General features: G+C 32.8%; 1 protein-coding gene across 1 annotated transcript; it reads right to left on the bottom strand.

Annotated features, from left to right (window-relative positions):
• Positions 1-2,107: 2,107 nt before the first annotated feature.
• On the bottom strand, positions 2,108-2,782 carry LOC101139383 (large ribosomal subunit protein uL13-like). The gene has a single exon (XM_055360752.2). It carries the CDS (start codon positions 2,763-2,765, stop codon positions 2,154-2,156), a length of 612 nt encoding a protein of 203 aa, XP_055216727.2. The 5' UTR covers positions 2,766-2,782; the 3' UTR covers positions 2,108-2,153.
• Between the last annotated feature and the right edge of the window lie 10,039 nt (positions 2,783-12,821).

Consider the following 12,821-nt stretch of genomic DNA (forward strand, 5'->3'; position numbering starts at 1 on the left):
TGTACTTTTTGTTTAAGAAAGTATATATATATATATATTATATATGATAAAATAGTATGTGTAGATAAACTTGTAGAGATATTAATATACATGTATAATATTGCTGTGTATATCTACATGTATTCTATATATGTTAAAATACTTCTTGAGTTTATTTGGTAACTTTTCATCCACAGTTAGGACTATTAGGTTTTTGTTTAATTGGGGATATGGACTGCATGTTTGTGTCCCCTCAAAATTTGTAATTTGAAGCCTAATTCACAATGTCATGGCATTTGGAGGTTGGGCCTTTGAGAGGTAATTAGGTCATGAAGGTCAAGTCCTCATGGATAGGATTAGTGTTCTTAAAGAAGACCAAAAGACTAGGGTGTTCTCACTCTACTCTTTGCCCTATAAAAATACAACAAATAGACGACCATCTGCAAACCAGGAAAAATACCCTCGCCAGACACTGAATCTATTTATACCTTAATCTTAGACTTCCCAGACTCTAGAACTGTGAGAAGTAACCTTAACTTGTTTCATCTACCCAATCTACAGTATACTGTTAGAACTGCCCAAACTCACTACAACAACCACTTTAGTATTCCATCTATTTAGTATTCCATCTATTTCCCCATTATTACATACTATAAATTCTGTCTCTCACGGGCAGAAAGGATGGCATAGATAGAATGTCCTATAATTACTATTTTTTTCTGTCATGTCACACACACAATAGTATTAGATAGACAAAACTAAACATGATTCCCTCAACAGAGTTACTGAGAAGAGTTAAAATACTTTTTGCATATGTTTTTGTGTTGTCCACTCGGTTTTTTATAGTTGTACTATATCTACGTTATTAGAACATATAGCGATTACATACTATACTCTGCCCTTTTTATTCCTTATATAGTCTTAGTTTCACAAATAACTATAATTGTAATGCTCATTATCTGATGATGTTATCTAAAGATCGCACACTAATAAAAGTCTCAGGAGGAGCTCATGGGCGCAATATTCCCTGAGTCCTCACACATTAATAGCAGTTTGTCTTTACCCTTATACCTGTAAGTCATTACTTTTTCATGCATAAAATTATTGGCTCACATTTTTCTCCCTTGGGTAACTTACATATGTACCTTCAATTCATTCTGGTCTTAAACCGTCTTCATAAAGTCTGAGGATAAAATACTTTCTTTGAATTATAAGTTGAATGCTATCTTTTCCTAGATGCACAAATGATTTTATAAAATATCTCTTTAATATCCAGTACTTTCACTAGCATATTTCTTGGTAACAGCTTTTCTGGTTCAATATTTTCAGGTACACATGGCAATCCTTCAGTATGTAGTTTCTATTCTATTCTGAAAGCTCTCTTGAACTATTTTTTTAATACTAATTCTATTGCTTTTGTTTCCTTTTTCAAAAAAACCCATTATTCATATGTTGGTTCTTACTTTCCACAATTGAATATCGCATTTTCTTTTGTTCTTCTTCGTTTCCTTTTTCTCTTCCTCCTCCCTCTTTCCTCTTTCTCCTCCTCTTCTTTCTTCTTTCATTCTAATTATTTTAGACAGGATACTGAGGTAAAAATTAACATTCCATAAATTTAGTATTTTATAATAAAGTACAATTTAATAGGGGTATAATTTATATTCAGCAAAATTCATCTTTCTTAAATGCATTTTATATATATATACGTGTATATATATAAAATATTATATATAGTGTATATATAAAATATTATATATATAAAGTATATATAAAATATTTATATAAAGTATATATAAAATATTATATAAAGTATACATATAAAATATTATATATAAAGTATACATATAAAATATTATATATAAAGTATACATATAACATATTATATATAAAGTATACATATAAAATATTATATATAAAGTATACATATAAAATATTATATATAAAGTATACATATAAAATATTATATATAAAGTATACATATAAAATATTATATATAAAGTATACATATAAAATACTATATATATAAAGTATATATATATAAAATATAAATCTACATGATGAAGTAACCAGCAGCACAATCAAACTGGAGAACATTTTTAACATCTCACATAGTCTTTTCAGGTTCCTATTTTTTTTTTTTTTTTTTTTTGAGGAATTAACAGTCTTTATTGGGCTCAGACCAGGAGTCCGTGGATCTTGAGGACCTCTGTGTATTTGTCAATTTTCTTCTCCACGTTCTTCTCGGCCTGTTTCCGTAGCCTCATGAGCTGTTTCTTCTTCCGGTAGTGGAGCTTGGCTTTCTCTTTCCTCTTCTCCTCCAGGGTGGCTGTCACTGCCTGGTACTTCCAGCCAACCTCGTGAGCCAGGCGCCCCAGACAGGCAAACTTTCTTCTAGGCTTCAGAAGCACGACCTTGAGGGCAGCAGGAACCACCATCCGCTTTTTCTTGTCGTAGGGCGGTGGGATGCCGTCAAACACCTTGAGACGGTCCAGAGCGGCCTGGCCTCGCTTGGTCTTGTGGGGCAGCATACCTCGCACCGTCCGCCAGAAGATGCGGCTGGGGGCCCGGAAGTGGTAGGGGCCTGGGGGAGGGTTGGTGTTCATCCGCTTGCGGAGGAAAGCCAGGTACTTCAACTTGTTTCTGTAGAAATTGCCAGAAATGTTGATGCCTTCACAGCGTACGACCACCACCTTCCGGCCCAGCAGTACCTGTTTAGCCACGATGGCCGCCAGGCGGCCCAGGAGATGGCCTCGACCATCAAGCACCAGGACCTGCACCTCCGCCATCTTCGGCAGCCGCTTGGGAAAGCTTCAGGTTCCTATTTAGTCAACCATCTTCTGCTACCCTTGCTCCTGCTGACAACCACTGATATGATTTTTTTACGCGATATTTTTTTACTCTTGTAGAGGTTATATAAATGGAATGATACATCATGTAGCCTTTTATGCCTGGCATTCTTCGCTTAGCATAATGCACTTTATAAACCTATGTTTTCTTTAATTTTCAGTCCATTTATTCAGTGAATATTTACTGAGCATCTACTATGTACTAGGTATGTAGCACACTTACCAGGTTCTAGGCTTTAGGAATACAAGAGTAAAAAATACCTATCTTCATGGAGAGAGATGTAGGAATGGGCAACAAATAATTATTATAAGTTTGTTAGAAGGTAATAAATGAAAAAATAGAGAAAAATAAAACTAGTTAGCATTTGTGGGGTGGGATGTGCAATTTTAAATGAGATGGTCAAATTAGGTCAAATTGAGAAACTGAACTTAGAGGAAAGATTGAAGAGAAGAAGAAATAAACCATAACTGTATGGGTAGCTTATTCTCTGCTACCATTTATATTTTGCGGCTATTGTGAATGGTTGATTTTCTTATATTTTCTAATTCTTTGTTAATAGTATAGAAAGGTGCAATTGATTTTTGCATTTATCTTTGTCTTATATTTGCTTTGTTTTGATTTTTTTAATGTACACAACCAGCTTATGCAAACCAAAATTGTTTTTTAATCATTCCAATCCTCACATATTTATTTCTTTTTTTAAAAAAAACTTTTATTTTAGGTTCAGTGGTACCTAAAATAAATACATGTGTTAATTTATTAACAAATTAATTAATTTATATAGGTAAACTCATGTCACAGGGTTTTGTTGTATAGATTATTTTGTCACGCAGGCACTAAATCAAGTACCCAATAGTTATTTTTTCTGATCCTATCCTCCTATCACCCTCCACCCTCGAATAGGCCCACTGTTTGTTGTTTCTCATTCTGCATCCATGAGTTCTCATCATTTAGTTTTCACTTATAAGTGAGAACACGCAGTATTTGGTTTTCTGTTCTTGCATTAGTTTGCTAAGGATAATAGTCCTCCAGCTCCATTTATGTTCCAGCAAAAGACATGCCTTCATTCATTTTTATGGCTGCATAGTATTCCAAGATACTTATGTACCACGTTTTCTTTATCCATTCTGTCACTGATGGGCATTTAGGTTGATTCCATGTCTTTGCTACTGTGAATAGTGCTGCAGTGGATATTCATATGCATGTGTCTTTATGGTAGAAAGAGTTATATTCTTTTGGGCACATACACAGTAATGGAATTGCAGTTCTATGGGTAGTTCCGTTTTTAGCTCTTTGAAGAATCACCACACTGCTTTCCATGATGGTTGAACTAATTTAAAATCGCACCAACAGCATAGAAGCATTCCCTTTTCTCTGAAACCTAGGTTGCCTTCCAGTGTTTTTGTAGTTTTGGGGGAAAGCCCACACTCAATGTATCAATAGTTTGTTCCATTTCATTGCTCAGTAGTATTCCACTGTATGAATGTACCACAATTTGCTTATTCATTCACCAGTTATAGGAACTCTGGATATTTACCAATTTTTGTATATTATGAACAAATCTGCTAAAAACATTTATATGGAGTTCTTTGTGTGAACATTTGTTTTTATTTATCTTGTATAAATAGAAGTAGGCTCACTATGTTATACTGCAAGCATATATCCAACTTTATCAGAAGCTGCAAATCATTTTATAAAGTTACCATACCATTTCACATTCTCACCAGCTATGTATAAGTATTTCCTATTACTTTACATACTTGCCTGAACTTGAAGTTGTCAGTTTTACTTTAAAATGTATTCATTCTAATAGGATGGATAATTTTTATATTCAGGTATTGAATAGCGGTTCTAATTTATATTTCCCTAATGACAATATTGTTAATTATATTTTCTATATGTTTATTTGCCATCTGTACTGTTCTTTTTGAAGTAATTGTTCAGATAGTTTTGTCTTTTCAGTTGGAATGCTTGTTGTCTTATTAATATGCTGTAAGCATTTATTTTAATTCTGAATACGAGTCCTGTGTCAGATATGTGTTTTAAAAATATTTTCCCTCAGCTGACAGATTCATTTCATTTTTATACAGTGTCTTACAAAGACCAGATGTTTTAATTTTGATTATGTCCAATTTATCAATTAAAATATTGTCTCTCATATAAAAGTCTTTGCTTAAACCCGTAAACATAGTCTATACTTTCATTTTATTAAGTATTCATTAAGCTTTCATCAGAGTTTTTGTAGTTTGCATTGTGTAAATTCTGCCAATATTTATCCTTAAGTATTTTATTTTATAAATGGTTGTTTTAGTTTTAATTTCTGATTGTTATTAGCTATTGTATAGAAATGCAATTGTTTGGTCTAGTATCCTGTGCTCAACTCACGTAATTAACTTCAGTGAAATTTTTGTAGATTTTTAAGGATATTTGCACATAGAGGATCAGGCTGTCTGTAAATAAAATATTTTTACTTCTTTCTTTCTTTCTCATATCCATGTCTTTCCTTCCTTTTTCTTCACACTTTCTTTATTGTACTGTATAGAATCTCAGTACAACAACAATGCTGAATAGGATTGGTGAGACATCCTTCTCTTCTTCAGTATCTTTGGGGAAAATATTCGGTGTTTCATCATTAAATGTGTTACCTGTTGGTGTTGTGTAGATGTGCCTCATCACCTTGAGGAAGCTCTCCTCTATTGTTTGTTTGTTGAAAATGATGATCACAAAGGATGGTCAGTTTTTCTCAAATCTTTTCTCTGTATCTGTTGAGATAATCACATGAGTGTTTTTTTCATGTATTGATATAATGAAGTGTATTGGTATAATGAAGTGCATCTTTTATATATGGATATAAGGAAATGCATCTCTCTATGTTCAAATGTTGAAATCAACTTTTTTATTATATTATTTTTTATTATATGAAGCTCAATTGTTCATGATGTATTTTATCTATATATTACATTTAAATGTTTGCTAATAGTTTAAGTATTTTATATATTCTTTCATAAAGTACCTTCATCTGCAGTTTTCTTGTAATGAGGTGAATGCAAGTGATGACAACAGAGTGTCTTCTTAATGGTGCTTGCATGAGGCCAAGGCCGTGAAATGTGCAACATTCTCCAGCTACAAGTGTTTTCAGGAGAATTTCAGGCTTAGTGTTACTAGAAAGACAGGAGAAAAGTGGTGACATAACAGTCATACCAATGTAAACACACAAAGATGGGAACAACAGCTTTTAATACCATAATCAGAAATAGAATGAAATACTCTTATGTACATAGAGAGCTAAGTTTTCTCTACCGCACTCAGATAGCACAGATTCACAGAATATTTCCAGATGCATTGCAAAGCAAGTACCTTTTAAGAAGATCAAGTACTTAAAGATGATATGACTTTTACTTTGGATTATTTATATCATTTAATTACTTGTATTTTGAAATTATGCTATTCATTTAAAACTTCTGTTTTTGCTGTGTGTGTGTGTGTGTCTGTGTCTGTGTGTGTGTTTAATTTGTAATGCACTGTCAACAGATTTTTGTTTCAATAAACTCTTTGTGGTATACCAGTCTCTCTCTCTCTCTCTCTCTCTTTTTTAAGTGATTTCAACTTTCAGATTCAAGGGGTACATGTGTAGGTTTATTGCATGAGTAAATTGAGTGATGCTGAGGCTTGGGGTACAAATGATCCTGTCACTCAGGTAATGAGCATAATATCCAATAGGAAGTTTCTAACCCTTCCTTCACTACCTCTTTCTCCTCTGTAGTAGTTCCCAGTGTCTATCTTTATGTCCACATGTACCCAGTGCTTAGCTCCCACTTATACATGAGAATATGTGGTATTTGGTTTTCTGTTCCTGCCCTAATTCTCTCTTAATTCACTGAGGATAATGGTCCCCAGCTGCATCCATGTTGCTGCAAAGACATGATTCTGTTCTTTTTTATGACTGCATAATATTCTGTGATGTATGTGTATTACATTGTCTTTACCCAATCCACCATTGATTAATATGTAGGTTAATTCCATGCAAATTAATTCAGCCACTGTGAAAAAAAGTTTGGAGATTTCTCAAATAACTTAAAACAAAACTACCCTTCAACCCAGCAATCCCATTACTGGGTATATACCCTCTGGAAAATAAATCTTTCTACCATAAATACATGTGCAATTGTATATTCGTCACAGCAGTATTCACAATGACAAGTTATACCAGTCTTAACATAAATTACACTTCCTTAAAAATGCCTTTACCATCTAGTTTAAATTACCTCTTTCCCAATCACTGTCTATTACATCATTCTGTTTTTGTGTATTCACTGAACTTATCAATTCTGATATTATATCGTTCAATTTTCTTTTGTTTATGTACTATCTTTTCTCCTGAGATAAATTGTGAGTGTGTGTATGTACACGTGAATATTTATGTGTGTCAAGTGGATGAGATATAGAATGGCAGAGTGAATTACTTTTATTTCATATACAGAAAAATGTAAGATAATAACTGAAATGTTGTTACCAGTGAAATGTTGTATCATACAAATATGTCAATTAACAACTCAGGAATCTGTTTTTAGCTGAAATATTAGGATATGACTTTTTCCACACAGAGATCAAATAATAAAACTGCATTTTGTGATTTCAAGACTAAAAATAATTGACAAATGTTTTTCATCTTAAAGAAATGCTGATCATAGCACAAAAATAACACATTGACAAAGAACTCATAAATTATTATGAAAAAAGAAGCAATTGCTGCTCTAGTGGTTAATGAAGGCAGTAAAAATTTTGCATCACTTATTAGATGAAATCAAGTTTCATAAAAATCAATTATTAAAAACCATGTTTAAAGTTAACCTATAACATTCACAGCAAACACAGTAATGACAAATGACATGACTAAGTGATTCTCGCAACTGATGACACTAAATATAAAATAGATCTCATCCTTGGACTTGTTCTGTAGTAAGATACAATAAAGAGCTCTGTCAAACATGAGAGAAAGGCATTTGGAGATTGGGGAATTTTTCCATAGCTGCATTTATTAAGGTTTGCATCACATCCGGGCAACAGATCTATGTAAGTAGGAATTAAAATGTGTTATCAGAACACCAAAGAATGGCGTTTATAATTATATACCTTTATGCTTGAAAATACGTTGTATGTTGTATGGCATACAACATATGTCATTCCAGCAGTTTTAAATGGGTACTTAAAAAGTTTTAAAAATTTAATTAACTTAGATTTTATCATAAGCATATTAATTTGTTTTTCAAGTATGACACTTAAAAGTATGATGTTTGCACTCTTAAGAGAGCAAAGTGATCAAATACATTCTTAGGAATATACATGCAGAGACTGTAAAGTGATTTGTTGATAGCCTGTAGAATAGGATATCCATTTTTTTGTCAGATGAGAATGAAAAGTAGATGTTCTACAAGAACAGGATGTAAGTTTATTGCAATAGTCACAGTTATAAGACCATTTTTCTATGTTGTGCCCTTCTACATTGATTAAATCTTCTTGGTTATTCGAATCAAGTATATGATTTGATTAGCCTTATAACACTTTGCTCTTTATCTCACTTCTAATCTCTTTTCTCATTTTCCAAGGCTCTTTGTTCAACTTCATTCTATTTAGGCTTTTATTTCAATAGTAGTCTATTTGATCTTTCCTCTAATGCCCTATTAGCGTTATTTGTATGAGTTCTCAGAACTCTTTTACTCATTTCAACCATTTTTACTCTCCTTAAAATATTTAAGGTATGGATAAGTGAATAAAGAAATTTAGTAATTTCTTGCATTGTTTACTGAAAAGCATACTATTCTTACACATTCTATAAATTATTTTGTTCAAAATAAGTAATTTTAAGATGCTATGAAATGTCAACAGTTCTTATAAAAATTATGCCTACTGGCGAGGCATGGTGGCTCATGCCTGTAATCCCAACACTTTGTGGGGGCCAAGGTGGGCAGATCACCTGAGGTCAGGAGTTCGAGATCAGCCTGGCCAACATGGCAAAACCATGTATCTATTAAAAATACAAAAAAATTAGTCAGGCGTGGTGGCGCATGCCTGTAGTCCTGGCTACTTGGGAGGCTGAGGCAGGACAATTGCTTGAACCCAGGAGGTGGAGGTTGCAGACAGCCGAGATCACACCACTGCACTCTAGCCTGGGCAACAGAAAGAGACTCTATCTAAAAAAAACAAAAATTATGCCTGCCAATATTTGTCAGCAATTGGTAGCAGTATCAGTTATTGGTAATGTTTTATATTATTTCTGGATATCTGTTTATTTACGGTTAAGGTGATTGCTTGAAAGTCGTACAAAGATAAATATATGGAAACTTATCCATAACTTAGAAGGACAAATTCCATCTTATTGGTAGCTGTCATCATGATCATCACTATCACAAGAGTGTAGACTTATTTTGAAGAGATCATTTTACCAAGTCAATAAAGCCCCTGATTAATAGCTCCTGCCTTGTAGGTCCAGATACTTAAGTTTACATACTCTACCTTACCATAAAAACCAGATGGAGGAAAACCAGATGTACTTTTTAAAATAGATTATTCTTTGTAAGGATTATTTATGACTGATTATAGTACCATTATCAGTAAACACACCTTGCTATCTACCTTTAACAAGACTAAACCATATCCTAATGTAACCATGGATGTAATTCTCTCTGTGATCAAGGAGCAGTTTTAACTTTGTAGACATGAATAAATAAAATCATGAATGATTTCCAAATGGATTTATATAATATAGTAATCTCCTCTGTACTTTACAAAGATTTACAAGCAACTGATTCAGCTTTAGAATATGAGAAAAAAAGACTTTGAAGTAAAAGTATATCTGTCGTGAATTTTTATGATGTAAACCAGGTACTACCAAATGCTTAAAATATGCTCAGAATGAGGGTTACTTCATGAGAGATGTTTTGTACCTAAAAGTAATCTTTGTGTGAGTTATGAATTTTGAGGTAAAATTCTGAATCTGCCACCATATGGGCTTGAACATGTAGTTACCTCATTGTGAATGAAAATATTTGATGAAAATCTCTCCCAACTCTGGAAATAGATATACTTCTCTAGCAATTACTCTCATAATAATATTTAGGAATTTTTGAACGACAATTTTATTTTCTCAAAGTGACTTAAAAAAAAACCCTAAATATTCTCCCACTGATTACTTAAGGCTCTCTCTACTACCGAGAGTAAATCGGAGAGGCTAGCCTAGTCAGTGTAATATCACGCAACTATTTCCGAGAGACTCATGGTTTATTCTATTGGGTTTAGTGAGGTGCAGAAAGACAATTTATGACCCATATGGCACATTTATGAACCTTAAAACATGGCATCACTCTTATGTGATTTTTATGGACCTAAGGAACTTGGGTTCAATAACAAACTGAGTTATGTACTTGGAAATCTTTACTTCTGCAGAAAGTCTTTGAAAAAGAGATGTGACCAGACAGTGTCAGAGGAAGATTAGAAAGAAAAAAAAAACCTTCTCTTTCCCTATAGATTATTTTATTAGACTTTCTACATTATATTTAATAATAAATATTTTTTCTATAATTCATTTACTTAAAGGTCAGTAGATAAAAAGCGTGTCTATTATTTTAGATATTAGAGGAAATTATCATCTCCAAATAAATACAGATAGAGCCCTCCTCATCAATGGCAAGTTTTATTTTAATGGTAAAAATTAAGTAATGGAGTGTCTTTCGAAATGACACTGCTCAAATGCTAGTCTTGAGCAAAAGGAAATAGAATAGAAGCAATGAAAATCTGGTGATAACCAGTAGCCGTAGAGTGATAAACTTGCCTCATCTCCGCAATTTCTACCAGAATCTTAAGTTCACCATAGTGCCTGAGATTCGCTCTCTCATTTCTACACTTCCAGAGGATCCTAAAAATATGTAAGGATTCTTCATTTGTCTTCATATTGTATGGCTATAAACTCTCTCAGTATCCAAACAACTTCCTCTGGCATAGTTTTATTTTGTTAGTAAATTTTAAATCACAGAAGTCTATAAAATATCAATCTAGCTTATTATAATCAGAGATTTGACTGACTGCTGGTCCCTAAAAGCTTTTTGGTAAGTGTTGGAAAACTAAAAGCTTTTGGTAAATGTGTGAAAAAAATTTATACGCAATTCAATAGACTTTGTAAGATGCAAGTTATTCATGAAGCTATGGTAAAAATTTCTCCAAAACAGATTTAAAATGGAGTCCAAATGATTACATTGTGCTTAAAAATCAAATGTAAAATTGGAATTTCATCAGAATATCATGAGCAGATTGAATTTACCTTTCAAGTCTATTAACTATTTGCTTGGGGTTGATTTGCCTTAAGAAAAGGGGAAAACTCAACAACTCATTTTGTGCCAAAATTAATTCTAACAGTAATACATTTTGTGGTCCACTGACTTTCAATTTATTACCAGTGGAGCTTGGTTGATTGTTTTGATCTTCAGTTTATTGGCAATGAAGTAGGATTTACTGTGCCACTGCCTTTCAATAACATAAATGTTACTTCACTGTGCTCGTGCTGCATTGTATGGCACTACAAGAAAATGATTTAATTGTCTGTCTTTGCTTAAACTTATAATACTTTTGAGTGTAGTAGAACGTTTAATGTCAAGCTTGTCTCTTTGCATATTTATTTTTGCAATCTCAACTCATAAGAGGTAAAAAATGTGTTAGTCTAAGGAGCTGCCATTGCAATTTGATTACATTGACACCAGATGGCAGTGAATAGGTCTCTAGGTATTAGATATTAGAATACATGTAACTTTATATCCAAAGAACTGGATAACCTTTAAAAAACATTTGAAATTAAACTTCATGCAATGTGCTCAAATATAATTTTTTGAAACAGCTTTAAAGAATAAAGATAAAGAGTGTGATAATTATATCTTTTCTTAATAAGGCATGCCTTTTTACATTTAATTTATATCTTGGTTTGGAAGCCTAGTTTCAGTGTCAAAGTAAGTCTGAATTTTAAGTTTTTGGTAAGTTTGTTTGGACTTTTGCTTAATTTCTTATAAACTCAGGTTTCTTCATTGCCAATATTCTAGCACTTCCTCAATAAGTTCAAAAATATTTTGACTTTGTTTTCCTCTCAAAAAACTGTAACAACTTCTGTTCCATATAGATATACCCTAAAGTAGACTATTTCACATTTAGTTTAATATAACTCTCTGTCAAAATTACTGACTCCAGAAGGTGTTTTCTAGATATTGACTGTCTGAAAAGCATCAACTTGTCTCTTTACATATTCAAGTACACAACTCTTACCTCTCGTAGAATTTCTAGAAGGACATTAGGGTTATGATGGCACAGTGTTAACAATGCCTTATATGAAATGTGTGGGGTGGAACATTAACAAGACACAGGGGAGATATTTGGTAAGGGAAAAGCAATAACCCTCCAAAAATATCTCTTGAGCAAATGCATGAATGATGTTTTCATTCATTAGGCTAAGTGTATGGACTAGAAGCAGGGCAAGTAAGTTTCAAAGGATAATGCTATTTGTGACATTTTGTATTTGTGATGATTCTGTGAATTTCAAGTAGTGATATAACATAGTAGTCACGTTAATTGATTTAAAGATCATACAAAAGATCTGACCTAGATATGTAGATCTGAGAATCATCATTAACATATAGGTAATAGTTCCTAGGTTAAGCCTGACAAAGTATTACAGGGTTCTTCCAATATTTTAGGAGTGTGAAAAAAAGTGAACTCCTTAAACAAGATTGACAAGTAGCATCTTAGTATATGGAAAGGGGCAAAAAATGCTGCTGTCTTGAAAATCAAAAGAGAATAAATTTTCAACTAGAGAAATTAATAAGAGCACATTCTGTGGAATACTCCAAATGAAAGAAAAATAGTTACTTATTGGTTTAGGAAATGAACAATTTTACTGGTACCCTTAGTGAGAACCATTTCTGTGGAGCGGTGTGGGAAAAATTCAAATTACAGAAGTG

This window comes from Gorilla gorilla, chromosome 14 (genome assembly GCF_029281585.2).
Source record: "Gorilla gorilla gorilla isolate KB3781 chromosome 14, NHGRI_mGorGor1-v2.1_pri, whole genome shotgun sequence".
Lineage (NCBI taxonomy): Eukaryota > Metazoa > Chordata > Mammalia > Primates > Hominidae > Gorilla > Gorilla gorilla.

Excerpts from the sequence above, each read along its gene's own strand:
- LOC101139383 (XM_055360752.2), bottom strand. The coding sequence starts at position 2,765 with ATGGCGGAGGTGCAGGTCCTGGTGCTTGATGGTCGAGGCCATCTCCTG.